At 39.4% G+C, this 27,562-nt stretch overlaps 1 protein-coding gene across 1 annotated transcript in view; it reads left to right on the top strand.

Moving 5' to 3' along the window:
* Nucleotides 1–27,562, top strand: part of IPO8 (importin 8) — a 64,390-nt gene that overhangs the window by 11,497 nt on the left and 25,331 nt on the right. The window contains exons 5-17 of the mRNA XM_066368883.1: nucleotides 360–516; nucleotides 3,304–3,393; nucleotides 5,153–5,247; nucleotides 5,849–5,933; nucleotides 11,517–11,651; nucleotides 13,097–13,196; nucleotides 16,884–16,960; nucleotides 17,228–17,344; nucleotides 17,791–17,880; nucleotides 19,535–19,700; nucleotides 21,231–21,391; nucleotides 22,151–22,276; nucleotides 25,518–25,584. Of these exons, the coding sequence (XP_066224980.1) occupies nucleotides 360–516; nucleotides 3,304–3,393; nucleotides 5,153–5,247; nucleotides 5,849–5,933; nucleotides 11,517–11,651; nucleotides 13,097–13,196; nucleotides 16,884–16,960; nucleotides 17,228–17,344; nucleotides 17,791–17,880; nucleotides 19,535–19,700; nucleotides 21,231–21,391; nucleotides 22,151–22,276; nucleotides 25,518–25,584 (1,466 nt within the window). The remainder of the gene's footprint in view (nucleotides 1–359; nucleotides 517–3,303; nucleotides 3,394–5,152; nucleotides 5,248–5,848; nucleotides 5,934–11,516; nucleotides 11,652–13,096; nucleotides 13,197–16,883; nucleotides 16,961–17,227; nucleotides 17,345–17,790; nucleotides 17,881–19,534; nucleotides 19,701–21,230; nucleotides 21,392–22,150; nucleotides 22,277–25,517; nucleotides 25,585–27,562) is intronic.

The following is a 27,562-nucleotide window of genomic DNA, read 5'->3' as shown; positions in this document are numbered from 1 at the left end:
ATTAGAAAATATTAAAATTTCTGTGCTATTAACTTGCTTTTCCATAAAAGTTGCTTGGGAGGTGGGAGATGAGTGTCACGTTTAATTCATTGTTTTCTGGTTTCTAAGAGGATTGTTGCTTGTACATGCAAAGTTCTGTACTTCTTTTTGTAAACTAGTTAGTTCATATTCTAGAATTTTTAGAAGATATTTTATATTTGTATTTATTGAAGTGACCTAAGAACATATAGGTTTGTAAATGATTTTCACTTTCCCAATTTAGGGGAGTATAAGAAGAAATTTATTCCTTATAGTTTATTACTTATAGTTTTTTTATAAGGGGGAAATTATATTTTTTCTTTTTGTCTTTGCTCACATAGATACAAGAAAGTAGAGGAAAGAGAACCTCTTATAGCAGCAATGCAAATATTTCTGCCTCGTATTCAACAACAAATCATGCAGCTCCTTCCTGATTCCTCACATTACTCTGTTTTACTACAGAAGCAGATTCTGAAAATCTTTTATGCACTTGTTCAGGTAAGTTTCTATTGCAGAAGACAAATACGAGGTCTTGCTTTTCTGTCTGACACATGGACAGTGCTTGGTAAATGTCAGTTATTGTTAAAAATTATGTACTCTCACATATATTTCATTAAAAAAATCCTTATGAGAGAATAGGCTCACAGAAATTAACTTGTTTGTCCAAAATTATCCGAGTGGCAGAGCTGAGATTCAACATCTGTAATCCTTTTACTCCAGTGTCTGAAGTGCTGGGTATGGAAGAAACAGGGTAGTTAGCTGTCCTAGGGCCTGATTATTTGATTAACCTGCCCATGGCATTCTGCCTGTAGATTGTAGGTGAAGAGGAAGGAGAAGAAGAGACTCCTTCTTTACTGGGAAATTGTACTGAGGGTAGTTTCTTTGCACTTAACCTAATTTAAAGCTAATAAAGAAGATGTAGTGCCTCATTTTCCTTCATTTAAGCTACTTCCTTTGATCTGAAAGCGATCAAGAATATTAATACGGGAATCTAAAAAGTAATTAGAAGAAGATGGAGATGATGAAGTATTTTAAATAGAAAGATATTTAAAATTTAATCCTTGAAAGACTTGGGTAAATCATTCAGATCTGGGTGAGAGAAGAATGGTTATCAGTCTAAACTGTTTGATGGTGAATGAATAAAACCTCTCGCAGCCTTCTTAGTTAAATAGTCACGGCAAGGGGGTAGTTTTGTCAGAGTACAGAGCCAGGATGGTTTGGTTTTGTTCTTGGCTTCATATATTGACTTAGGTACTTTTGTACTCTTTCCAACTATTTCACTTCAGTGAAAGTTTATATTTTTAGCCTTATCTTTTAAACTTTTAATAGAGGCAGTTGAAGGGAGATTTTGTTTTCAGCTTAGCTTTTTTTGGGGGGAGGGAGGAAAGGGGGAAGGAGGAAAACCTGAGGAGAGAGAAGAAAATGGGATACGAGGAAAATACATCCTCCAGCTCTTTTTCTCTTTCTCTTTTTTAAAGTAATAGGGAGGGGAGATGCATGGTGCCTTTGCTTTTTTATCCAAGCACTGTTCAGAAATTGTCCTCAGGAGAATCACTTTACTCGGAGGCAGACATTTTTCACTCAGTGAGATGTTTTGCCATTAGACTCAGCAGTGCCCCTGTATTCAGAGGCCAGAGCTCCCGTTCCCGCTGGGGGCAGGGTAGCTAGGAGTCAGGAAGGAAGACAGAGGCAGATGAAATGATTTTCCTAAAGCCTCTACCTCTACTTGAGCCAAGAGGGTAAAATCTAAAATGTGTTTTTTCTCAATATAAACATGCTAAAAACCTAAAAAAAAGGCAATGAAAAAAAAAATCTCACCATTTTAAACCATTTTGGTAAGTATTATATGCTACTGACGGAATGTGCCCCCGCTGGGTGTCCTGGAAGCAGGGGGTTAGCAGGCTGTAAGGGGTATGACTGCAGTGCTATGGAAGTGAAAAGTGATGGACAGTTTGGGAAGAGGCAGAGGTATTTATGTTTTGGGAAGTATGGTACAATTAAACTGACTTTAAGCAACATTTATTCACTGTTGTGTACAGAGCATTTGGGTAAATTCATACACACTCAGAACTCAGTTTGTAGGAAAGTGCCCTCGTCACTGTCCCCAGGCTGTCAGCCAGCTCCTCCGTTCCGTCTCAAACCAACTCCCCACTGCACTTGGCATAGGGTGTGATTTCTGAACACGGCCCATAAAGCCTTTCATCTCTCCACCTTACCTTTCCCCTCCTCTCCTTTGTGCTGTACACTCCCGCCATACTGAGCTTTCGGCTTCATGACTAGCCCATGCCCGCTCTTACTTGGGAGCCTGTAGAAGGCTGTATTTCTGCCTGGAGCACTCTTCTTCCCCTGGGATCCAGCTGGTTTGTGCTTTCTCTGGGTCTCAGCTTGCCTTCCTGCCTTCAGGAAGTTTCTGACTTGACCAGCTGGGTTAGGTGGCCCTCTGTGTTCCCCTCTCAGTTGTACGCTCTTACCCATACACTGTCACGCCGTGGTGTAATTCCTTGTTTACGTATGTTCTGTTCCCCCAAACGGAGTGTGAGGACGGAGCCTGTGTCTCCTACTTACTGCGTCCTTAGCATGTAGCAGGACTTGGCAAGCATGGGCGCAGGATGGTGCTGCCTCACCCCCTCTACTCGGGGTGTAGCAAGGGGACCCGCAGTAAGGCAGCGGCTACGGCACTGTGCCTCAGTGGAGAGGAGAGTAGTTGAAACAATGTTTCATGAGCTAAAGATTTTGATTAAAGAGGTGAAAATGAGTTCTCAGTACAAAATAGGTAATTTTTGGGGGGTGATAAGGTTTTAACTAATCTTATTGCGGTAGTCATTTCTCAATATATGCATGTATTAAACCATCACGTTGGGTACCATAAGTATACACACACAATGTTTTATGTCAATTATTATATCTCAGGAAAGTTAGGAAAAAGTGGTTGAAATTATAAGTTTGACAAAGGGGTAAATGGTAAAAATCCCTTATTTGAAATCTCATGTTGAATAAATGAGACCTTATTATATTAAAACTTTTTTTTTCCACTTAAGAAAGTAGTCCAGAAGAACAATTCATGACATGCATACTTTTATATTTTAACATTTTAATTTGCAGACATATGTATATAGGCCTATTTTAAATTAAATTGTAGGTCGAACCATATGAAATGATTGTTGTCGTGGTCAAATGTTAGCCATTTCACGCATTCCAGCCTTCCAGCACAGGCTGGTTACAGACGCCCTTGCTGACTTTCTGAGGGTGGAGTGACTGCTTGCTGACGGTGTCCTCTGTTTGCAGTACGCGTTGCCTCTTCAGCTGGTGAACAACCACACCATGACAGCGTGGATGGAGGTCTTCCGAGCTATTATTGACAGGACGGTTCCTCCTGTAAGAAAGAGCTTCTGTTTCTAAGAAAAATTGGAAAAATTTGGGTTTAGGATATTTGTGGTGGACTAATTTATGATGCTAGGCTGTTTGGAAAAAAAATTACCGTAGTAAAAATAATAATGCATACTGAGTTTTGGAACATTCAGGTAAGCAAAACTAATAAAATAACTATATTTAATCCTACTAAAATGGTAAAAAACATTTTTGAAAATTGGTATTTATTTTTCTAGGCTTTTTTTTTTTTTCCCCCTGAAGTGAGAAGTAGGGGGTGGGGGGTGCAACCGGGATCCACCAGGCATGCCCACCAGGGGGCGATGCTCTGCCCATCTGGGGCGTTGCCCGGTTGCAATCAGAGCCATTCTAGCACTTGAGGCAGAGGCCATAGAGCCATCCTCAGCACCTGGGCCAACTTTGCTCCAATGGAGCCTTGGCTATGGGAGGGGAAGAGAGAAACAGAGGAAGTAGAGGGAGAAGGGTGGAGAGGCAGATGGGCGCTTCTCCTGTGTGCCCTGACCAGGAATCGAACCTGGGACTTCCACACATTGGGCCGATGCTCCACTACAAGCCAACCAACCAGGGCCTTATTTCTCTAGGCTTTTATCTCTGTTTCTTTATATGACCATATTTTTCTTATAAAAATGATATCTGTTGGTACTGTTTTGAAACTTATTTTTCACTTAAAATCTTTTATAAATATTTTTTATGATTATATAAATGTTTTTATACTCTGTCATTTTTGTTGAATGCTTCATTTGCTGGACGTTGAGCTGTTTTAATTTTTTAGTTTCAATTTAATGAGAAGGATGTAGTTAAATTTTTATACACATATATGATTTTTTTTTTTTTTTTTGGATAGACTCCTAAAAGTTTTTAAGACCGACAGATCTTGTAAAGTAGTCTTCGAAAACATTGCCCTGGCTTAGATTGATTGATTGTTTGATTGATTTTACAGGTAGAGGGAGCTAGAAGTATCAACTCATAGTTGCCTCACTTTAGTTGTTCGTTGGTTGCTTGTCATATTTGCCTTGACTCAGCAAGCCCTGGGTTTCGAACTGGTGACCTCAGCGTTACAGGTCGATGCTCTATTTATCCATGCACCACCACAGGCCAGGTGCCCTCACTTATACTTTAATAAGCAGTGGCTGAGGATATCTTTTACATAAAATTCTAAGTTTGCCAGTTTGATAGGTGAAAGATAGTGTCTCATTTTTATCTGCAATAACAAGGATGCTGTAGTTCACTTACCAAATTAACTGAAATAACTAATCAAATTAAATTAAAATATATAAAATATTTTAAGATTTAAGCTTGTCTTCAAGTGTGCAGTGTTTTTTCTCTTATTCATATCTTGAGACAAATTATATTTGAGTTTAATTTGTATACATGAATGCACAAAACTTATTGAACAGTTCAGTAAATTTTGGCAAATGTACACTTGTGTTACTATCACCCCGATCAAGATATAGGACCTTTCTGTCATCCCAGAGTTTCCTCAGGTGACATGGTATTTTGTATTTGCTTTCCACTTACTTGGGTCTTTTAAAGATAGGAGACAAATGTGAACAACAGCATTGGTTAGTCAAAATTTACTTTGTTTATTTAATTTTTACCTAGCAGTCTCTAAGAAGGGATTTGCATTTGTATGGCAGTCTAAATTCACAATGAATATTCATCTATAGCAAGATTTATTCTGCCTGTGTTATTCACATAAACTCTTTTATTATGTAGAAATTTAACCCAGGTGTTTTTGTCTTCTTAGGAGACTCTACAAATTGATGAGGACGATAGACCAGAACTCGTCTGGTGGAAGTGTAAGAAGTGGGCGCTGCATATTGTAGCTCGTCTTTTTGAACGGTAATTCTGTTTATTAGATTTGTGATCTTATAGTCAGTATCTCAGTATTGGATATAATAAAACTGGATGGGTCCCTTGATGGTCCACATTATATATATGGTTATTTGTCTTTAGTGCCCTAGAGGGCAAAGTGTCACCCTCTATTTTTACAGTAGGCGTCACTCTGATCATTGACTTTGAGAATCATGTGAGGTGCTCAGACTTCTCCGAATCTTTCTATTTTTCTGTAAAAAGAATGGAAAAATGACATTGTTTAGCTTATTGGAAATATCCCAGGGATTATACAAGAAGGTGTTTGGTCATTCAGTTCCATAGGAATGTTAGTCAAATTTAATTATAGAAGCGTTTATTGAAAAGATATGTAAAAAATTTTTATTTATAATATTTACCCTTTAGGAGAGCTTTGTTAATTAGAAAGACATTGTGTCTGAAATTTTAAGTATGACCCAGAGTCAAAGTAGAGCTCATCCTGATTTCATTTTGGGGCTTGTAAAAAGGAGGGAAGTGTTAGTTTTCTTTCAACAAGAGATTGTATTTGAACTCTGAACATGCTTGTTTTTAAAATCCATGGTATTTAAACATTTTCTCTTTGTATTTTAAGATATGGAAGCCCAGGAAATGTCACAAAAGAATACTTTGAATTTTCTGAATTCTTTTTGAAAACCTATGCAGTGGGAATTCAGCAGGTAATAAATCCATGCTTTTTAAATTGAAGGACAGTTACTACTGAGAGTAGTTAAGTCATTTCTATCCATTTAAAATAGGTAACACACCCTCACCAGGTTGATTGATGCCCACCCACATTGGTGAGGGTGATCTGTTTGACTCAGCCCACCGATTCAAATGCTAATCTCTCCAGAAACAACCGCACAGACACACCTAGAATGTTTTATCAGCTATCTAGGCATCCCTTAACCCAGTCAGGTTGACAAGTAAAATTACCAATCATGATGAATAAATGAAATAATGGATCAGGGCTGGGTCTAGGATGAGGTGAGAGAGGCACCAGGGGCGCAGTTTCAGGAGGCACTTACCCTCAGTTAGTGCACAAGCGGGAGGATCCTGCACCTGCTGGGCCCGGGGAGCCAGCTGTGTACAACCTCCCCAGGGCACCCTGTATGTGCCAGTCAGTGTCCTCAGTGCACAGCGGATCCTGCACCTGCTGGGCCCGGGGAGCCAGCTGTGTACAACCTCCCCAGGGCACCCTGTATGTGTCAGTCAGTGTCCTCAGTGCACAGCGGATCCTGCACCTGCTGGGCCCGGGGAGCCAGCCGTGTACAACCTCCCCAGGGCACCCTGTATGTGTCAGTCATTGTCCTCATACACAGCGGATCCTGCACCTGCTGGGCCCGGGGAGCCAGCTGTGTACAACCTCCCCAGGGCACCCTGTATGTGTCAGTCAGTGTCCTCAGTGCACAGCGGATCCTGCACCTGCTGGGCCTGGGGAGCCAGCCATGTACAACCTCCCCAGGGCATCCTGTATGTGTCAGTCAGTGTCCTCATACACAGCGGATCCTGCACCTGCTGGGCCCGGGGAGCCAGCCATGTACAACCTCCCCAGGGCATCCTGTATGTGTCAGTCAGTGTCCTCATACACAGCGGATCCTGCACCTGCTGGGCCTGGGGAGCCAGCCATGTACAACCTCCCCAGGGCATCCTGTATGTGTCAGTCAGTGTCCTCATACACAGCGGATCCTGCACCTGCTGGGCCCGGGGAGCCAGCCGTGTACAACCTCCCCAGGGCACCCTGTATGTGTCAGTCAGTGTCCTCATACACAGCGGATCCTGCACCTGCTGGGCCCGGGGAGCTTCATAGAACTCCCCAGGGCACCCTGTATGTGTCATACACAGCGGATCCTGCACCTACTGGTCCTACATAGGCTGGGCCCCCGAGGGAGCTGTACACGACCTCCCAGGGCACCCTGCATGTGTCAGTGTTCTGCTCTTGCTGCCTTGGAATTCTTAATCACTTTTTAATAAGTGTTTTACATTTTCACTTTGTGCTGGGCTCTACAAATTATACAGGAAGTTTTGCCTGAGAGTGAAAGCCTCCTTAAGAGGGAAGCATCTAAGTCACAAAATTAAAAATTAAAAAAAAAAATTTACTTATTTATTGTTTTTAGAGGGAAAGGAGTGAGAGGGGGAGAGAGAGAGAAACAATGATTCGGTGTATGTGCTGTGACCCAGCGTAAAGCCAGTGTCTGCGGTCACCCTCACAGCTGCCTGGCCAACGCAGATTCAGGTTTGATTCGGACTGATGGTAATGAAGCAACAGAGCCAAAAACTGGTGGTCTATTTTTCTTTATTCTAGACTCGCATTTGGAAAGAGGGTAAAAACAAACACACTGGGCTCCAAAACCCACTCGTTGAACACTCACAAAGCTACGGACTCATCTGAGTTTCCTAGACTCAAAGGCTTCTATTGCACCAGTCTTATTCACCTCTGTTCCCCATCTCCTCTCCTCCACAAACTGGCTTCTCCTTCCCCCATTGTGCCATTTTGGCTGCCTCCTCCACGTGGCTTCCCTGCCCTGCTCCAGCCTGGGCTCCTCCTCCCTACAAGAATGTGCCCACTCTCCCCAAAATGGCCTCCTAGCTCCTCCTTTTAAAACCTTCTGTCGGGAAGGCCCTTCCCCAACACACATGAGCACAACCACGCCCCTTCCCAAGCAGGAAGGGCATTAATATTATTGCCTGGGCGATGGGCAGCGACATCTTTAACAATAAGGGTGAGAAAAAATAACTTATCTGCCCAACACCCAGGATGGAGCCTGCTCCTTGGTGTATTGGGATTATGAGCACCCAGCCAGGGCTTAAGGCACAGACTTGAAAAGGTGCTCGCTCTGTCTGGTGCCAGTGCTCTGCCTGTGCTGGCGGCAGGCTGAGAGCAGGGCCTCCTGCTAGTCGGTGCCATGGAGACCTCACTTGCCTCACCTAGTCTGGCCCTGCAGGGGAAGACAAGTCTTCAATAAGCAGAGAATTCAAAAACAAACAAAACAAAAAGAAAATAAAAACAGGTTATAAACATTCATCTATTTTGTATTTATAGGGGATGAAATGGCAGCTCTGGGAAGTTAATGCAGCCAATTAGTTTTAGAAGCAAGAGGCTTAGGGCAGCTCCCACAGGGGGTGCCCTTCCAGACTCCAAGAGCTGGGCTCAAGCCTTTTCAGTTTGTTGACACGCAGTCACCAGTATTAGATTGGGTTCTTCTGTTGACTTTCTGACTCTTCTGAGTTTCTACCCCCTATTTCTTTGAGCCTCACCTCTTTGTTTCAAGCTTTTATATCATTAGAGTTAATGGAATATGAATTATTCTATTTCCAGAGGCGCTGAGCTCAGAAGTTAAGACTTTCAGCTGAGAACTTACACATTTTTATGGAAGTTTGGGAACTATTCTTTACAGTGAAAGTTAGTTCTTGGGTTGATACTGCTATTTAAAAGCAACAAAGGATAAGTGGACATCATTGTCATTTGAATCGTAATATTTTTGTTTATATTTTAACAAATAAAATTCTATGACTATTGAGTACTGTCTGTGTCAGGACCATATTGAGGAAGCAGAGACTGATCAGACATAGAAGGCTTTAATGATATAGAGGGGGTTTCTAGGCCTTTATAAATTTATACATGCTAGTCTTTATTATAATGATACCAAGTTAATACTTCAGATTTGCCATCTAAGATGGAATACTTCCTTTTATAGATTATCATTTTGTCTAGTATCATTTTATGGATTATCATTTTTATTTTTTTATTTTTAAGAGAGACAAGGCGAGATAGAGCCAGGAACATTTTGCTGCTATTGTATGTGCCCTGACAGGGGAATAGAGCCGGCAACCTTTGCACTTCGGGATGACGCTCCAACTACCCGAACTCTCTGGCCAGGGCTTAATTTTTATTGATTTAGAGAGACAAAGAGAGGAATAGAGAGAGAGGGGAGGGGGAAGGGAAGCACTCATTTGCCATCTGACTCACTTGTACATTCTTTGGTTACTTCCCATGTGTGCTCTGACTGGGGATCTAACCTGTGTCGTTTCGGGACTATGCTCTTAACTGACAGAGCTAACTGGCTAGGACTGGATTATCATTTTTTCTTTTCTTTTTTGTATTTTTCTGAAGCCGGAAATGGGGAGGCAGTCAGACAGACTCCCGCATGTGCCCAACCGGGATCCACCCGGCATGCCCACCAGGGGGCGATGCTCTGCCCATCTTGGGGCTTCGCTCTGCTGCAATCAGAGCCATTCTAGTGCCTGAGGCAGAGGCCATGGAGCCATCCTCAGCGCCCAGCAAACTTTGCTCCAGTGGAGCCTTGGCTGTGGGAGGGGAAGAGAGAGACAGAGAGGAAGGAGAGGGGGAGGGGTGGAGAAGCAGATGGGCACTTCTCCTGTGTGCCCTGGCCGGGAATCGAACCCGGGACTCCCGCATGCCAGGCCGACGCTCTACCACTGAACCAACCGGCCAGGGCCTGGATTATCATTTTTAAAAAATATCTAGCAACAGTTCAGGAAAGCTATGGCTGTAATTTTCTCACAAATTATTTTGTTGGCCCTTGAGATAGTCCATGGGGAAAATTAGTGACTAATGAATAAAATGATCTGTTCAGCGATCCTAGCATAATCAGGAAGCTGGTCAGCTTTGTCTTCTGCTCTTTCCACTGCTGTTAAACCTGTTCGCTTCCTAAAGCTGATGCCCCCTCGAAGTGTGGTCAGTAGAGTTTCTAGTGTGTGTGTGTGTGTATACACACATATATTTAAATTTCATATCATGAACTATTTATACCATATTATTTGTACCATATTATTACAGCCATATCATGAACTATTTGTACCTTATTTAAGGTATATATTACTAGTATTTAAAAATAGTTTTCTTATCAAAAACTGTTCTGTTCTTACTCCTATGTCTCGCCTCCCCCACCTCTCCTTTGTATGAGCCACACTGTATTGGGAAGACCTGTTCAGTAGCATCCGTTTTTAGCCTGCATTGCTGAAAACTGCATGGGTGATGGTAGGGCTTCTGACAAATTTTATACCTGAGTTTTACATAACTTGAACTGAGCTGGTGTGCTGAATTTTTTAATTCTGTACATGCTTCGAAAGAACCCTTTTTATTTATTCACCAGGTTGTTTATGAGCTTGCTACAGTGCAGAGCTCCAGAGACCAGAGATGAGAAGACTTGGACTTGATTAGTCTACCTCTGACCCAGGACCCTTAGCACAGTCATGGCTGCCTTGGGCGTGGTTCCTTCCTTATAAACACTCTCTCTTTTTTAATCAGTCTTTTAAAAATAACTTCTCAGTTTTGTGTCTGTTTAGAGACTTCCAGAGTCGGAGATTCTAAAACAGGGGTCCCCAAACTATGGCCCACGGGCCGCATGCGGCTCCCTGAGGCCATTTACCCGGCCCCCACCGCACTTCCAGAAGGGGCACCTCTTTCATTGGTGGTCAGTGAGAGGAGCATAGTTCCCATTGAAATACTGGTTAGTTTGTTGATTTAAATTTACTCGTTTTTTATTTTAAATATTGTATTTGTTCCCATTTTGTTTTTTTACTTTAAAATAAGATATGTGCAATGTGCACAGGGATTTTTTCATATTTTTTTTATAGTCTGGCCCTCCAACGGTCTGAGGGACAGTGAACTGGCCCCCTGTGTAAAAAGTTTGGGGACCCCTGTTCTAAAATAAAATTCTTCCATGTTTTCTTCTAGGAACTTGATGCTTTTAAAAAAATTATTATTATTGAAATATTTCCCTATCTGGAATTTATTTGATATGAAGTTTAGTTAGGGAACCAACTTCATTTTTTTCAGTTGCCCAATACTATCTTTTTGGCTAACCTGTCATTTCTTTTTCAGTTCGAAATGCATCTTTATCAAATATTAAAAATCTGTTTGTGGTGTCTCTTGCTGTGTGGCTGTTTTCAGTGTTCATTTAGTCAAGTCTGTTGTTTTTTTAAAAAAGCGTCTTAATTCATTTGAAGAGCTAGTATGTGTGTTCAAGTGTAGACTTACTCTGGGTAGCTCCATAGGTTAGAAGTAGGACAGGTGGTTAGAAATCACTGTGAGACACCATCTAGTATAACATAAACCCATCTAATAATTAAAACCACCCATTGGGCTTTCTCACAAAATACTGTATTGTCTTCCCTAAACATCCCTTAGTGTTTATCCTTCTGCATTCTGGGTTTTTTGTTGCGCCTAAAATGCCCCCCCCCTTTAACCTTAAAATTGTTTATGTTCTCCTGTATTTTCTCTTCCTATTTTCCCATAGGTACTACTGAAAATTTTAGACCAGTATAGACAGAAAGAGTATGTAGCCCCTCGTGTCCTTCAGCAAGCATTCAACTATCTCAACCAAGGGGTGGTTCATTCTGTAACGTGGAAGCAGATGAAGCCTCACATACAGGTTAGTGGCCGGGAGCAGTTCTCCAAAATTACTCTCTGGTGAAATTAGGTTCTCTAGGCAAAGTAAGTGTTACTAAGTCCATATTTTATATTGAATATATATTCCTATTAATAATTACAAATGGGTGCAGTCTTATATCTGATATGAAGGGCTTGTAAATTTCAGTATTTGAGATGAGTGAGGATTTAAAGTTTAATGAGTTGGAAGACTTGGATTCAGTTGATCTTGCTTAACTGTTACAATCCTATGTTATTAAAGAACAAATGAGAATTAAAAATTATAGGCCATTAATAAATAAATTCTTATTTGCATGTAGATAATTTTGGGTAATTCAATAATGTTAGGAACTATTTTTTTTTTACCTCTTAAACTAGAAATTCTTAAGTTCTGTTATCTCTAAGATGGTATCTAAAAAGGAAAGAAAATTCTTTTTCTTTGCCTTTGGTGTCCAGGATAGAATTTGTTTAGTGTTATCTTAAATATGATATCTTTTGCAATGTGTTTTGTGGAATCTTAGTAATATTTGTCTAATCTACTTGATCAAAGAGGGAATTTCTTTGTAGTTAATAGATACTGATTTCATGTTATTCACTGTTTTCCTGTAAGTAAGGGTGAATTGTCCTAGTATTTTTATTTTTTCTGCTTGATGCCTTTGACCTTAGGTTTTACATGGCTGTAATGTTGGAACAAGAACTCATCCTTAGCTGGATGTTTTCTCCTTGAAATATTTAATTGATTTAAGAGAGGATACTAATTTGCATATGTATAATTGTTAGTGCATGAGGGCTTAGTAGAACATGAGCGGCAGCGCACATACAGATGTGTTTTCTTTTTCTTTTCCCTCTGAAACCTCTATTTATAGAGTAGGAAATTAGGTTTTTGAAAATGGAAGAAGAAATGGAAAATTTTAATATTGTTGATACGTTGACATTTAGGACCAAAATGGAAATGTAAAGATGTTCACAAAAAGAAATATAATAGTAAATATAACTTTTGCTTTATATTTATTTCTCTTCCGTAAAGAGTCAAGGTATGTTTAACACTGATTTATTAGTAAAACTTGCTTATCCTTTCAGTTGCTTCAAAGACTAGCATTTACATTCATCTCTTTCTCTGTATCAGTTGTTATTTAAAAACAATCTTGTGCTTAACCCACCCCTCACCTGTAATCCCTCACTTGTCTAACCCTCCCTGAACACCCCCCCCCCCCGTGCCCCTTCCCCACTGTCCCCTCCCCCTCCGCCCCCCCCCCCCTCCGCCCCTGCCCCCCTGGTTTCTGGCTCTCTTGCTTTCTCCGTAGTTCCTGCAAGCTTAACAGAAAGATGACTATAACAGTTTGGAAAACTAACACCGAGAAGGCAGCCAGTAAGTACATCATTAGTATTCCCCAAATTTGAATAGCTGATGCCCACTTGTGGTTTTTTTTTTTTTTTCCCCCTTCTCAGAACATCTCTGAAGATGTGATTTTTTCTGTGATGTGTTACAAAGATGAAGATGAAGAGCTGTGGCAGGAAGATCCGTATGAGTACATAAGGATGAAATTTGGTAATTGATGGTTTTATTCCTCATTAGTTCTTGGAAACGTAAAATGATATAACTAAGTTTATATTTTAAGCAGATTTCATGACTCTGTTAAATCCCCAAAGTTCTGCTCTGCATGATAAAATTTGAAACTCATGAGAGTTTGGCGTTTTGTTGAACCAGTGAACTGGAGAGCTCTGGGTGTGGGAGCTGAAAGGCTGTTTCTCCCTCCTGTGGTGCTGGAGCACCCCGGGAGCCATCTATAACTTCTGCCCTGACGCTGATCTACAGGGACCATCCCTTTCCGGGCCTTTTGGGGTACCCACGTGTAGGTTGGGTTGTCCTCAGTCTGGGAGAGCCTTTGCATTTCTGCATATTTGAGGAGTACCCGATTTAGTTTGCCTCGTTATCCTAAGGACTAAGTATTCCACAAAGGAATGAGATTTACAGTGGCCCCACTGTGTGACTCAGTTCTGTGTGTGGGGGGTCCTTTTAGTTTGGATTTTTCTGGAAGCTGTTGAATTATGTTGATTGCCTGAGTTGATCCCCTTTTACCCCCAGTTTGAATTAATTGCTTCACGGAATACTCAGGCACTTAGCATAGCAAAATGTTACATGTGTACCTGTCACTCCCTCAGCCTAGAGCAGTCTGAGGGCAGGGGCTTTATCTTACTTGCTTTATCTTGCATTCTCCATTCCTTCTACATCTTGGCATTCCTCTACCAGTGTTGGGCTCTCATATGTCTTCATTAATGTTGAAATAAATAATTGATAACTCTGTGACGGTGTGGTGCTTTCCCTTGTTGGCCGGGTGTCCGGCTGCTGGAGGTGAGCCTCCTGGGGTAGACGCTGCGCTGTGTGCACGTGCTCCGAGGCAGTATTAGTGGGGTCAGTAGGTGAGGAAGTGCATCTTCTCTTGGAGACAAAGTACAGGAAAAGCAAGTGAATGAGAAACGGCATTTGCACTGTTTTATTCCTTCATTCTACCTCTTCCTTTAAAAAATTATTACACATGGGCCTGATTTTTCCCCTTCCTAGTGCTTTTGTTTTCCTAGGAGCAGAGTGATGAGCCAATCTTCTATTTTTTTTTTTTTTTTTTTTTTCATTTTTCTGAAGCTGGAAACAGGGAGAGACAGACAGACTCCCGCATGCACCCGACCGGGATCCACCCTGCACGCCCACCATGGGGCGGCGCTCTGCCCACCAGGGGGCGATGCTCTGCCCATCCTGGGCGTTGCCATATTGCGACCAGAGCCACTCTAGCGCCTGGGGCAGAGGCCGAGGAGCCATCCCCAGCGCCCGGGCCATCTTTGCTCCAATGGAGCCTTGGCTGCGGGAGGGGAAGAGAGAGACAGAGAGGAAAGCGCGGCGGAGGGGTGGAGAAGCAAATGGGCGCTTCTCCTGTGTGCCCTGGCCGGGAATCGAACCCGGGTCCTCCGCACGCTAGGCCGACGCTCTACCGCTGAGCCATCCGGCCAGGGCAATCTTCTATTTTTTTAATGCATTTTTTTAATGTTTAGCTTTTCTATAATACCTGTGTTTTTTGTAATGTGCAGAGTATTTGTTTAGCTTTCAGAAAGCTACCATTATTTCACTTATTCTTCATACCAGACAAGATAATATCTCTGTTTTTAGAAATAAAATAATTAAGAGCTGTGAGTGTTGATTGATAGAATTTACACTTCATTGACTGAAAGAGAATATGAGTAACTGAAGACTAGTTGAAGTGCCTTTTCTTTGACCATTTCCTTCTGTGAACTAGAATGTGGTGGCCATTATTTGATACGGATATTTTACTTTTGGATAACCATAGGGAAGAACACTTATCGCATTAGTTTTCTTTTTATATTTTTGTCACTTGCAATTGTTTATATGAATAGAACATTCCTACCTAAATGTATAGAATGATATTAATAATAAAGGTTTTAGATTTGGTAAAAAGTGTAAGAGCTCAGGCTTTGATGTTAAGGGTGTGAGTGCTGGCTCTGTCCCTTAACTCGTGTGACTGTGGGCAAGTTACTCAATGTCTCTGAGTGCAGTGTTTTCAGCTACAAAGCGGGCAGTGATAACAGTGCTGGATGGATCACGGGGAATAATACACATAACTGATTGCTTTAACACAGTGCTTAGTGTGGAATACTATATGCCGGGGGGAAATCTTAGTTAGTGCAGTGCCTGGCACAGAGTAAATGCTAGTTATTAGTATAATTATGTTTGTGTTTTATATTTTGAGGCAGACTTATTTTTATATTTAAATATGGATATGTCAGGTGCTTCTCAAATTTTCATATTCTTATATAAAGCTGCCTATTCTTTTTTTTGTGACAGAGACAGAGAGAGACAGAGGGACTGATAGGGATAGACAGGAAGGGAGAGAGATGAGAAGCATCAGTTCTTAATTGCAGCACCTTAGTTGTTCATTGATTGCTTTTCTCATATGTGCCTTGACTGAGGGGCTACAGCAGACCGAGTGACCCCTTGCTTATGACCTTGGGCTCAAGCTGGTGAACCTTGCTTAAACCAGATGATCTCGTGCTCAAGCTGGTGACTTCGGGGTTTTGAACCTGGATCCTCCGAGTCCCAGTCCGACCCTCCACTGTGCTACCACCTGATCAGGCTAAAGCTGCCTATTCTGAAATTTTTTAAGTGATGTACTTTACATATGTATCATATGTATTCAACAAATACCCATTGAATACCTGCCGAACCTTCCTGTTGACAGAGCCAAGTGCTGCCCTAGCAGCAGTCCCTCAAAGAGTTTTATACTTATATTTTCTCTGCTTGGAGATCTTTGGTTTTTGTTTTTTTTTTTCTTTTTTACAGAGGCAGAGACAGGGACAGAGAGAGATGAGAAGCATCAATCATTAGTTTCTCGTTGCGCGTTGCGACTTCTTAGTTGTTCATTGATTGCTTTCTCATATGTGCCTTGACCACGGGCCTTCAGCAGACCGAGTAACCCCTTGCTGGAGCCAGCGACGTTGGGTCCAAGCCGGTGAGCTTTTTGCTCAAACCAGATGAGCCCGCGCTCAAGCTGGTGACCTTGGGGTCTCCAACCTGGATCCTTCCTCATCCCAGTCCGACGCTCTATCCACTGCGTCACCGCCTGGTCAGGCTCTCTGCTTGGAGATCTTTATCTTTAGATTTCCATGTAGAGATTGTCCCCTCGTTCATTCAATTTCTGCTTAAGTGTTACCTTAAAAGAGAGCTGGAGAGGCTTTTTTTCGTTTACACCCTATTTAAACGAGCCCCCCATACTCTCACACTATTTCCTTTTATCCTGTTGTCTATTTGTTCTTAGTTGGGCCTATTATATGTGTATGTGTATGTATGTGTATAATGTTCTCACTCTCACCTTGTAACTCGTGAACCCTTTTTGTTTGATCTTTGTATCCCCAGCGCCTAGAACAGTTCCTGACACGTTACTGCCATAAATACATTTTTATTGTTTTCTCATTGAAACAGACATGCCTAAAATATATCGTTCTTTAATATGATTGTTTAAAAAGACAGCCTGTAGAGTTTGATAAAAACTTTTGTGTGTGAAAACACTGATGATATATCCTTAGTTTTTTGTTTTTTTTTTAATGCTGTAAACCAGGTCGTGTGTGGACTGTTTTATTTCTTGGTTTTGGAATAGTGATTAATCAGGTTTAAAATCTATAGTAAGTAATTGTAGTTATACTAACATGTTACGACCTTTTAAAATCTTAGATATTTTTGAAGATTATGCTTCTCCTACCACTGCAGCCCAGACGCTCTTGTATACTGCTGCAAAGAAAAGAAAGGAGGTACATAGTCACTCTTCTCTAAGTCCTGGGTTGATTTGATACTCTAATAGAACTCTAGTATTTGAAAAATTGTATTAGTATAATCTGTCACGTTAAGAATATTTTCCTGTCCTGGTAAGGGCAAAAGTTTGTTTTCTTAATTGTAATTGCTTGATAAAACACACCAAAAATGGCTTTAATTTGGAAAGTGTGTGCATCGTATATAAATAATGTGGTACTAACGCAGCGGAGGCCGATGCCGACTAAAGGGGGTCCTTCTATTTCCAGGTGCTGCCAAAGATGATGGCATTCTGTTATCAGATCCTGACAGACCCAAGCTTTGACCCGAGGAAGAAAGACGGAGCCCTGCATGTGATTGGTTCCCTAGCTGACATTTTACTGAAGGTTAAGTTCCTTAACATTTCACTTACTTAGAACTGTGAAGCACAGGCAATAGAGAGAACAGGAAAGTTATGGATAATGTAACACTGCCAACTGCCTCTGTCTAGTTGGTTTAACTGTAGGCATTTTTTCTATCACCTGTTTCTTTAGTTAAAAGGAACATTTGACTTTTTTGTTTGTCAGTGTTTTAGTGTGAAACTGTTGCTATTATAAAAAAAGAATATGAATTGGCTTTATTTGTTATTACAAAACTCAATCAGGATCAAATTATATTTAAGGTACTATTTTATCTCATTTTAAAACATACAATGTGTAGGTCAAGTGAATTTACACAATTGTCGATAGAAGTGTATTAATATAAGTCATAAGAAACATACTTTATTAGCATGTGATTTTTACATAGGAAAAAGACATTGATAAGTTGAAACTTAATTTCTATCTCCTAACAGAAAAGTTTATTCAAGGACCAAATGGAGTTGTTGCTTCAGAATCATGTATTTCCATTATTATTGTCTAACCTGGGATATCTTCGAGCTAGAGTAAGTTTTCCATGTTTCCATCTTAAAACCTTCATTTGTAGGATAATTATTGAACTAAATGTTTTTGGATAAATTGACACTTGGTTAAGGTGAAATGAAATCAGTTAGACTGTATCTATGGTCACATAAGCTGAGCAAGGAATGAACTAGTAACTAAAGGGATTTATAGTTTTTAATTCCAGCTGTTTTCAATTTTCACCCTAGCTTTACTTGCTGCATATGCAAAACATACAGTGAGAAGGAAGACGTTACAGCAATGGTACAATGTAAATTCATAAACTCATTAATTCTTAGTGTCCAAAAACAGCATGAAATTCTAGTTTGGCTAAGAACTTGATTATTATGTCCAGTGTATTAGGTAGATATACTTTAGTTAAGTAGAGAAAATAATAATCCATGTAAACTTATTTGTGTTCTAAGTGTATATTACTTTTAGAGTCTATCTATCTATCTATCTATCTATCAATCAATCATTGATTTAGGTGAGAAGAGGGGAGATAGTGAGGTAGATTTCCTGCAACCACCCTGACCAAGATCTGCCCAGCAACCCCATCTAAGGAGTACCAAGCTATTTTTAGAGCCTGAGGCTGATGCACTCCAACAGAGCTATCCTTGGTGCCCAGGGCCATGTTCAAACCAATCAAGCCACTGGCTATGGAAGAGGAAGAGGGAGAGAAAAGGGAGAGGGAGATGGGGAGAAGCAAATGGTCACTTCTCCTGTGTGCCCTGACTGGGAATCAAACCTAGGATGTCTATATACTGGGCCAGTGCTCTATCCACTGAGCCACTGGCCAGGGCCTAGAATCAATATATTTTATGGAGAAATAAAAAAATAGAACTTTAATTCAAGAGCATAGTATTTATCTTTATAACTATGTCAACACAAAAAATTTCTTGGTAAACATAGTATATGTTGATAATGCCTACATTCTAAGACATTTTATAAACAGAAGATAATCACCCCTGGAGAAATATTTGGTCAAATGTAGGTTAGAGATGTCAAGGGCCCACAAGTGTTTTTACAGGTAGGCTGCTATCATTGAAAGGATGTGCACATTATAATTCCCTTATAAAAGTCTTGAGTAATTCAAATTAATTACTACAGATTGTGTTTTATGCACATAGAGAATTTTAAAAAGTAATACAATTCTGTGGTCTAATAGTTTAAAATTTGGTACTCTATACAAAGTTTAAAATTCTTTGTACCTTATGTGAATGAAAAAAGGAAGTTTGTTATCGTGTAAGGGACAATAATGTTTCACTTGTTTGCTGTAAAGGCCAGCAAATGAGTGACAAACATTGGTTTGTAGTAGCTTTTATGTATAAGTAATAAATTAGTTATGAATCATACTATTTATTAAAAGCACAGACAACTTTATTTTTCAGAGACACTTAAATTTGGCTCTGTTCTTTTTCCTGTGAAAAATGCTATTGCATATAGGTAATTTACAAGTCCTCAAACTGACTTTTTAAAATATAATGACTGGGAAATCCAGAAGTTAGCAACTAAAGCTTATATTGTACCCTCCAAGAAAGTAAATATAGTACTTGGTACAGTTAATGGTGTTTTTGTTTAGTAAGAAGTTATGTGTGAGATTAATACAGAATGCCATCATCCTAATTGTTCTCTATTTGCTTTTTTCTTACAACATAGTCCTGTTGGGTACTTCATGCATTCAGTTCTTTGAAGTTTCATAACGAGCTCAATCTCAGAAATGCAGTTGAGCTTGCAAAGAAGAGCCTGATTGAAGACAAGGAGATGCCGGTCAAAGTTGAAGCCGCCCTTGCTCTTCAGTCATTAATTTCTAACCAGGCACAAGGTAGAGCCAGAAAGTTTGTTTAGTTTTGGACGTGATCTTGTCAGATAGTTTTGTTCATTTCCTTCCCAAATAAGGACGATTTTTCTCTAAGTCTTCAGATTTAGGTGTTGGATTTCTGCACTTTTGCTCCCTCAGAATTTTATAGGAGTGTTGATTCTTAGCCTTTTTAGGAGTTTCTTTTGACTGTGGTTTCCAGAAAAAATTTATATTAGGGAAGAAGTTGATCATTGTTGGGCATTATGGTAGATGGGATTAAGTGACCTGGTGTGTAGTTTTGATTATGGTACTAATTTGTCACATAAACCTGGACAAGGCCTGTGCTTTGTCAGGCTTAGATCGGCATACATTTAAATTGAGGGGGTTGGACGAGATGGCCTCAATTCCTTTCAGTTCTAGGATTCTGGGGTTCTGCTAGTTCTGAAAGTAGCAAGTACAGGGGGTCCTCAGATTATGACACAGTTCCATTCCTACGACAGTGATGGAAGCCGCGTTTGGTGTAAGTTGAAACACACCTCAACACTTGCACTTTTAACAGTCCAAAATGGCGTAGGTAAGTGTACTGAGCGACGCCAACTCCCTCGCTCATAGGCCATGTTACTGCGCATTATTCTGCTGCGCGCAGCCAAACTAGTTCACCTACATAGTCTGTAAGTACGATGCTAACGGCGTAAGCTGAAACACTCATGTCTCAATTTTTGTAAGTTTTCATGGGAGTGAGCATCATAAACTCGAAATGTTGTATGTTGAGACTGTCGTAACCTGAGGACCCCTGTAGTTATTTCTAGTGAGTGATAACACAGATGTCTCATTTGTTTGTTTAGAAGAATAGTCTGTCAAAAGTTCAAATAAACCTTGAATAGTAAACATGAACCTAGTTCATCTCTATTCAACCATGTTCTGATGGAGGTCAGAATATTGTCTAAGGATATGTGGGGAGGATGGAGGATAGAGATAGGATGGGGCAGGGAGTGAGCACCATCAGTATTGGCCAGAGTTTTTTTCTTTAAGATTTATTTTTAAAAAATAATTGATTTTAGAAAGAGAGAGGCAGAGACAGACAGAAACATTGATCCGTTCCTATTTGTGCACTGACCAGGGATTGAACTCACAGTCTTTAAGCATCAGGATGATGCTCTAACCAACCAAGCTATCCAGCCAGGATGGGGCATAGTTTTATGTACATGATTTTTTATATTTTTTACACTTGTATCCTGGAATCATATTCATGTTCTGTAAGTCATGTTGATGACAGAGCGTATGTGTAGCTAGAATATTTTCAGTGGGGGCTGTTGGCATTTTGGGCAGCACAGTTCTTTCCTGTGCAGGACTGATTATCTGTATATTACTCATGGGGACATTAATATATTGATAAAGATTATTTTGGTACATTTTTGTAACTTATTTACCACAGAGAAAATATCTATCTAGAACCTATTACCCTGTGTCGTGTTACTTTGTGAGCAAGTTAATAATTTTTATTGCTTGTGAATGGCTACTTTGTTAGTGATTTTGTTTGTTTTATTGCTTTAGCTAAGGAGTATATGAAGCCACATGTGAGGCCTATTATGCAGGAGCTTTTGCACATTGTTAGAGAGACAGAAAACGATGATGTAACTAATGTTATCCAGAAGATGATATGTGAATATAGTCAAGAAGTAGCCTCAATTGCTGTTGATATGACCCAACACTTGGTAAGACTGGCCAAAGTTTTATGTTAGTTTGGTATAAAAGCTTTGAATAGTCTAAATAAATTAAACTCCAAAATTTGGGGTTCAGTTTTATGTGTAACTGTAATGTTATGATATAAAAAATGTATGCTCTCTTAATTTTGACAGTAATTACACTTAAATCTAATAACATGTAGGATTATCTCTTTTCATCTATAATACTCTGAGATTTCATAATGATTTGTCTTAATGTGAGCCTTCTAAATTTTCACATCCTGGGCTTTGAATCTTGAAACTCATTTTCTTCAGTTTTAGGCAATTCCTTGTATTACTTCTTTGATGACTTTTTCCCTGCCTTTTTTCTGTTCTGTAGTTCTGATATAGAAGATTGGGCCAGGACTGAGTTTCTGATTTCCTTCTCTTTTTCTCTTGTCTTCATGTCTTTCTTTTTGTTTCATTTCTAGGTGATTCCTTGACTTTGTCTTCTAAACCTCTATTGAATTGTCATTCAAGTATTACTAGATTTTGGATTTATTTGTTTAATGACAACAAGAAGTTAAATATTAGCTATTTGATTGTAATAGCTAATGCATATTCCACTCTAGTGACCAGATAAGGAAAAACAAGGGCTGTATTTAAAACATAACCGGTTCTATCATTGATTTACTGGCAAAGTGCACAACTTTGCTGACATGTACACGTGTGACACTGCTCTTTTGCTAACATAATAGTGACAGGTGGTTATAATAGTAATTGTTGAATATGTTTATCTTATTTTCATAGGCGGAGATATTTGGCAAAGTTCTTCAAAGTGATGAATATGAAGAAGTTGAAGACAAAACAGTAATGGCTATGGGAATTCTGCATACCATTGATACTATCTTGACTGTTGTTGAAGATCATAAAGAGGTGGGATTCTTTGCGTTTTATTTTGTCATTATAGTAACTTTTACTGTACTTAACATGCTAAATGGACAGAAATGTTAAAGTCTTGACTTTTAACTTGCTATTTAGTTATGTTGCTAGATTTTATCTTTATATTTTAAAGACACATTAAAATGATTGAGGGGAAATACTACATGAGTTATAAAGTATATACTATATCCCTTTATTCTGAACTGAGCTAAGTTCAGTACATCATATCTGCTATATGCCAGGCTAGATTTTTAGGGAATACCAAATTGAATAAGACATTAGCTATGCCTTCGGGAACCTACTTTCAGAACTAGCAGAACCACAGAATTCTAGAACTGAAAGGAATTGAAGCCATCTTGTCCACCCCCCCCCCCCCAATTTAAATGTATACCTATCTAAACCTTGACAAAGCACAGGCCTTGTCCAGGTTTATGTGACATATTAGTACCATAATCAAAACTAGTCACCAGGTCACTCAATCCTATCTACCATAATGCCCAACAATGATCAACTTCTTCCCTAATCTAAATTTTTTCTGGAAACCACAGTGTACTCTTCTTGATAGAGAGTGATAGCCATTCATTCATAGTGGCAGATATGTATTAACAAATGGAACTCAATTCTGATGTACCAGATATTGTGAGGATGGAAGGGAAGAAGTGCCTAAAACATCATTTTTCCTAAACTGAATTCCAGAACAATTTTGGGCTAAGAATTGTGCAGACAGTTATCGAGTGCTTTCACATCCATTAGCTGATAAAACTCTCACCTGCTTGACCAGGGGTTAGATGGAGCAGGTGATGGTAGTGTCCCTTTGCAGAAGTGGAAATCACAGTTCAGGTAGTATCAAGAGATTTGTTGTTCATGGTCATCAAGTTTTGTTGGGGTTGCGGTCATATCATTTCGATACTGTGTCAGTTTATCTCATCCTCAAACCTGTAGCTCTCCTCCCCAAGTATCACATAACCTTTCCTTAATTAAATTAGATTTGTGTTCTTCTGTCAGCTCAAGCTCTCTTGTGTAATAGTGGTGGCAGCCCTTGTTTTATACAGCGGGACTTAGGAAGCAGGTGCCGGTTCTTTAAATAGCGTTGTTAAACCCTGTGGCTGTGATTTGTCCTGTGTTTATCACATATCAAGGTAGTATTACCAGATTCTTATAAATGGTTCAATATTCTTCTCCTGGGCAGGCCTTCTTTCACCTAAAAGGCTTACTGTGAATTTTAATTTCCATATTTGTTGTTTTATTTTAGTTTTGTATGTTGTTGAAACTGTATGGGCCTCTTGGGAACAGAGAGGTGTTCCAAATTAAATTACAACAACTATACTTAAGGGTAATTCTTTTACCTCATGTGTAGAACCGTGTTTTAAATTTGAAGAGCCCTGAGAAATCACACAGTCCAGTGTTCCCAAGTTATGTGTGTGTGGAGGATGGACGGGCAGTTGTAGAATGAACAGCAGGATTATTTTGAAAACAAAATGCATTTTATATTTTTGTTTTAATTTTTTTACTTTTGATAGTAAATTTATTTTGAATTTCAAATAAAGGAGCATGTGAACTTAGTGATTATGAAGGGAGGCAAGAGTTAAACTGAGAGCAGTAATCAAAGCCAGCTTCCTTACTTAGAGATGAAAACACTTACAGCCTTCAGCTAAATGGCTTTACCAAGGTCATAGAGAATTGGGGGCAAAACACTGCCCAGAATCTTGTCTCCTGAGTGTCTGCTCTATGATTTTAAATTTTAGCTTGTTATAAGCAAACTTTGAAAACAGTGTTTTCTCAAAGGGGAAAATCACATGTTTGTGAATACTTGTATAAACACTTGATGTGTGAAGAGCACATTTAAGTCTAAAACAGATCTTAAGCATATGCAGTTTTGCTTAATTTTAATATATTGACAGATTTTTGAACTGGGAAAGTTTGGATTATTTGAACTTTAAGACAGTGGTTTAAGCTGAATATTAAAAGAATAATTGTGAAAATTGAAATAGGATATTTACATGAAAATGTAACCCATAATGGATTTTAATTTTTTCTTATATAAAAGCATATGTGGAAAGGTATTGAGTGAAATTTTGCCGTCTTGCTCAGCTCCCCAGTCACCTGCTTCTCCTCTTGAGGAGGTGGCTTCTTTACCAGGTTTTTGTATCCTTCCAGAAAATTTTCTATTATGCTATCCAGGCAAAAAGTGAGTATGTGTGTTTTCCTTGAATGAAAATGATAGCATACCATTTTCATCTGCCATTTTTTTACTTACTATTCCTTGATGATTCTTCCATATCAGTCAGTAAACTTAAATGTTTATAATAGTTGCGTAATATCTCTTTGTATGATATATCAAATTTATTTAACGAGGCCCTTGTTAATAGATATAATTTAACTTTATGTCTCTTGATAAGAGGGCATTTGGTTGTTTCTAATCACCAGTGTTGCTATAAAGAAAGGCCTTTTATATGTCATTTTGCACATGTATTAATATTTCTGGAGGGCATACTCCTTTAAGTAGAATTGCTGGATCAAAACTTATGAGTAAGTTTGAAGGATATTGCTAACTTGTATTTACTTCACATCCCCTAACTCACTGTAAAGTCCCCAAAGCAGTAATCCTATGCTTAGACTTTGTACTTATTGTGTATTAGAATAAACATCTTTTTAGAAGGTTAAGGTTCATTTATATTTCTTTTCTGTAATCTTTGATTTTCTTTTTGCTGATAAGATTTCATGTGAGGGGAATTTTATCTTTGTGATACCATTTGAAAATATTTCCCTTACATTTTCATTTATCTTTGATTTCCCCTCTGCTCTATGAAGACTTTAAAAAATTTTAATACCAAATGCCTCAACATTTAGTTCTGGTTTCTGGGCTTCAAGTCATTTTCATTCTTTAGGATTATGCACAGTTCTTCTTATATATTTCAGTACTTTTCATGTCTGAAATCACAACATTAAAATCTTTGATTTGTTAGGGATTTATTCTATTTTGGTATAAAATATGAGGTAAGGAACTAATTTAATTAGTAATTTTATTATGGATTTAATTCTCATTTCCACTATCGGTTTACTTTTCAGAATTTTCTGGTATTTTTACATGTTTAGTTTTTCACATGAAGATTAGAAATAACTTGTCAGCTTCTCTCAAAAAAGTCCTGTTGGTATTTTTATCTGGATAGAATTAAGTTTATAGATTAATTTAAGGATTATGATGAATTTTAAACTGTTTAAAACTTGTTTTCAGGTTACTCAGCAGCTAGAGAATATCTGTCTGCGGATCATTGACCTCGTTTTGCAGAAACATGTGATTGGTGAGTTCAGAGGTTGAGGAGAAATGCAAATTGAGAATGAAAAAATACTTGATGAATTTTCAGTGATCTTTAGCCCTTTAAATTCAAGGAGATGGACAGTTTTGAGAAAGAGAAGATGGCATTCTTAATATTTGGATATACTTTCTAATATCTGTATTGTCATTTAAAGAGAAACTTTAATACTTATAATTTTTAAATGGCAGAGAATTTAAAATTTTACATTTTTAGAAACCAAGACCTGGGATGGGGTTCAGGTGAGGTTACTTTAATTTGAGATTGGAAAATGTTAAATGATGGGCATGTCTTCTCAGAAGGATGATTCTGTTACGTATTATGGTGACTGACTTATGAATAGAATCGGTAACTAATGCTGGATATTATAAACTGATGGGAATTTGTAGAGGAGGCTACTTTTCTGTATTATCCATGCAAGGCCTCAGGCCTTTGGGCATGAGGGAGATATGCATTCTGTGTACAGATAGAAAGATGCAGGAAAAGCATTTTACTGCTTAAGAGCAGTTGTCCCCGGCCTGACCAGGCTGTGGTGCAGTGGATAGAGCGTCAGACTGGGATGCAGAGGTCCCAGTTCAAAACTCCAAGGTTGCTGGCTTGAACAAAGGGTCACTAGCTTTGCTGTAGCCCCCTGGTCAAGGCAAATATGAGAAAGCAATCAATGAACAACTAAGGAGCTCCAACGAAGAATTGATGCTGCTCATCTCTCTCCCTTCCTGTCTGTCTGTCCGTCCCTCTCCCCGTCTCTCTCTCTATCTCTGTCACACACACACTAAAAAGAGCAGTTATCCCCAAACTTTCCCGTTTATCCAATTAGTAAAAAATTGAGCATGCACTTTTCATGAATATGAATGATATTTGAATAATATATATTTATAGGCAATATACATATTTACATATATAAAAATAGAAATGTGAATGAATGAAATTAAAAGTTTTCTAAGGTCCTAGCTGGTTGGCTCAGTGGTAGAGCATTGGCTGGGAGTGTGGATGTCCTGGGTTTGATTCCTGGTCAGGGCACACAGGAGAAGCACCCATCTGCTTCTCCACCCTTCCCTCTCTCCTTTCTCTCTCTCTCTTCCCCTCCTGCAGCCAAGGCTCTATTGGAGCAAAGTTGGCCCAGGTGCTGAGGATGGCTCCATGGCCTCCGCCTCAGGTGCTAGAATGGCTCCTGTTGCAACAGAGCAATGCCTCCCAGATGGGCAGAGCATCGCCCCCTGGTGGGCATGCCGGGTGGATCCAGGTTGGGCACCTGCGGGAGTCTGTCTCTGCCTCCTCACTTCTCACTTCAGAAAAAAGAAGTTTTCTAATACAGTCTTCTCTTATCTCAATGGATTACCCTGCATACTGCCTAGGGTGCAAACTCCTTATTTTTGAAGTCACTGCTATAAAGCAGTAGTTCTCAGTCTTTGGTGTATGTGAGACTCACAGAGGAGCTAGTTACAGTGCAGGTCCTTTGACCGTCACCTCAGAGTTTCTGATTCTTAGTTGGAGACAATGCCCAGGAATCTGCATATTTTTACTGAATATTCCAGGTGATCCTCTTGCAAGTGAAACAGGAGGTGCTTCCTGCTTAATAGGGTTCCTAGATACAAGTGTCTTTCTTTACTTTCTTACTAGAGCAAATGCAAAACAGGGATCATCTAGTAGGCAGAGAAGAGTAGTCACTAGTAATTGTAGGAAATTAGGTGACTAACTTTTAAGCCCTGGCTATTGTAGAAACAAAAGGAATTCTTAATGAAAGTATTATACTAATAAACAGAGTGATTTATGTGGCATGATTAGAGTTTTATTTAATCTCTTATTGCCCCCAAAGTCAGCTTTTATTTTTCAGCACAGCATTGATTTGTATAAAGATTAAGCTAGTAAAGACATTACTGTAGTCCTCCTTATCCTTGGGGACTATGTTTTAAGACCTGAGACTGAGGATAGTACCAAACCCTATATATAACTATGTTTTTTCTCT

Source organism: Saccopteryx leptura, chromosome 2 (assembly GCF_036850995.1).
Source record: "Saccopteryx leptura isolate mSacLep1 chromosome 2, mSacLep1_pri_phased_curated, whole genome shotgun sequence".
Classification (NCBI taxonomy): domain Eukaryota; kingdom Metazoa; phylum Chordata; class Mammalia; order Chiroptera; family Emballonuridae; genus Saccopteryx; species Saccopteryx leptura.
The sequence above is the reverse complement of the archived record's forward strand: the minus strand, read 5'-3'. Positions and strand labels throughout refer to the sequence as shown.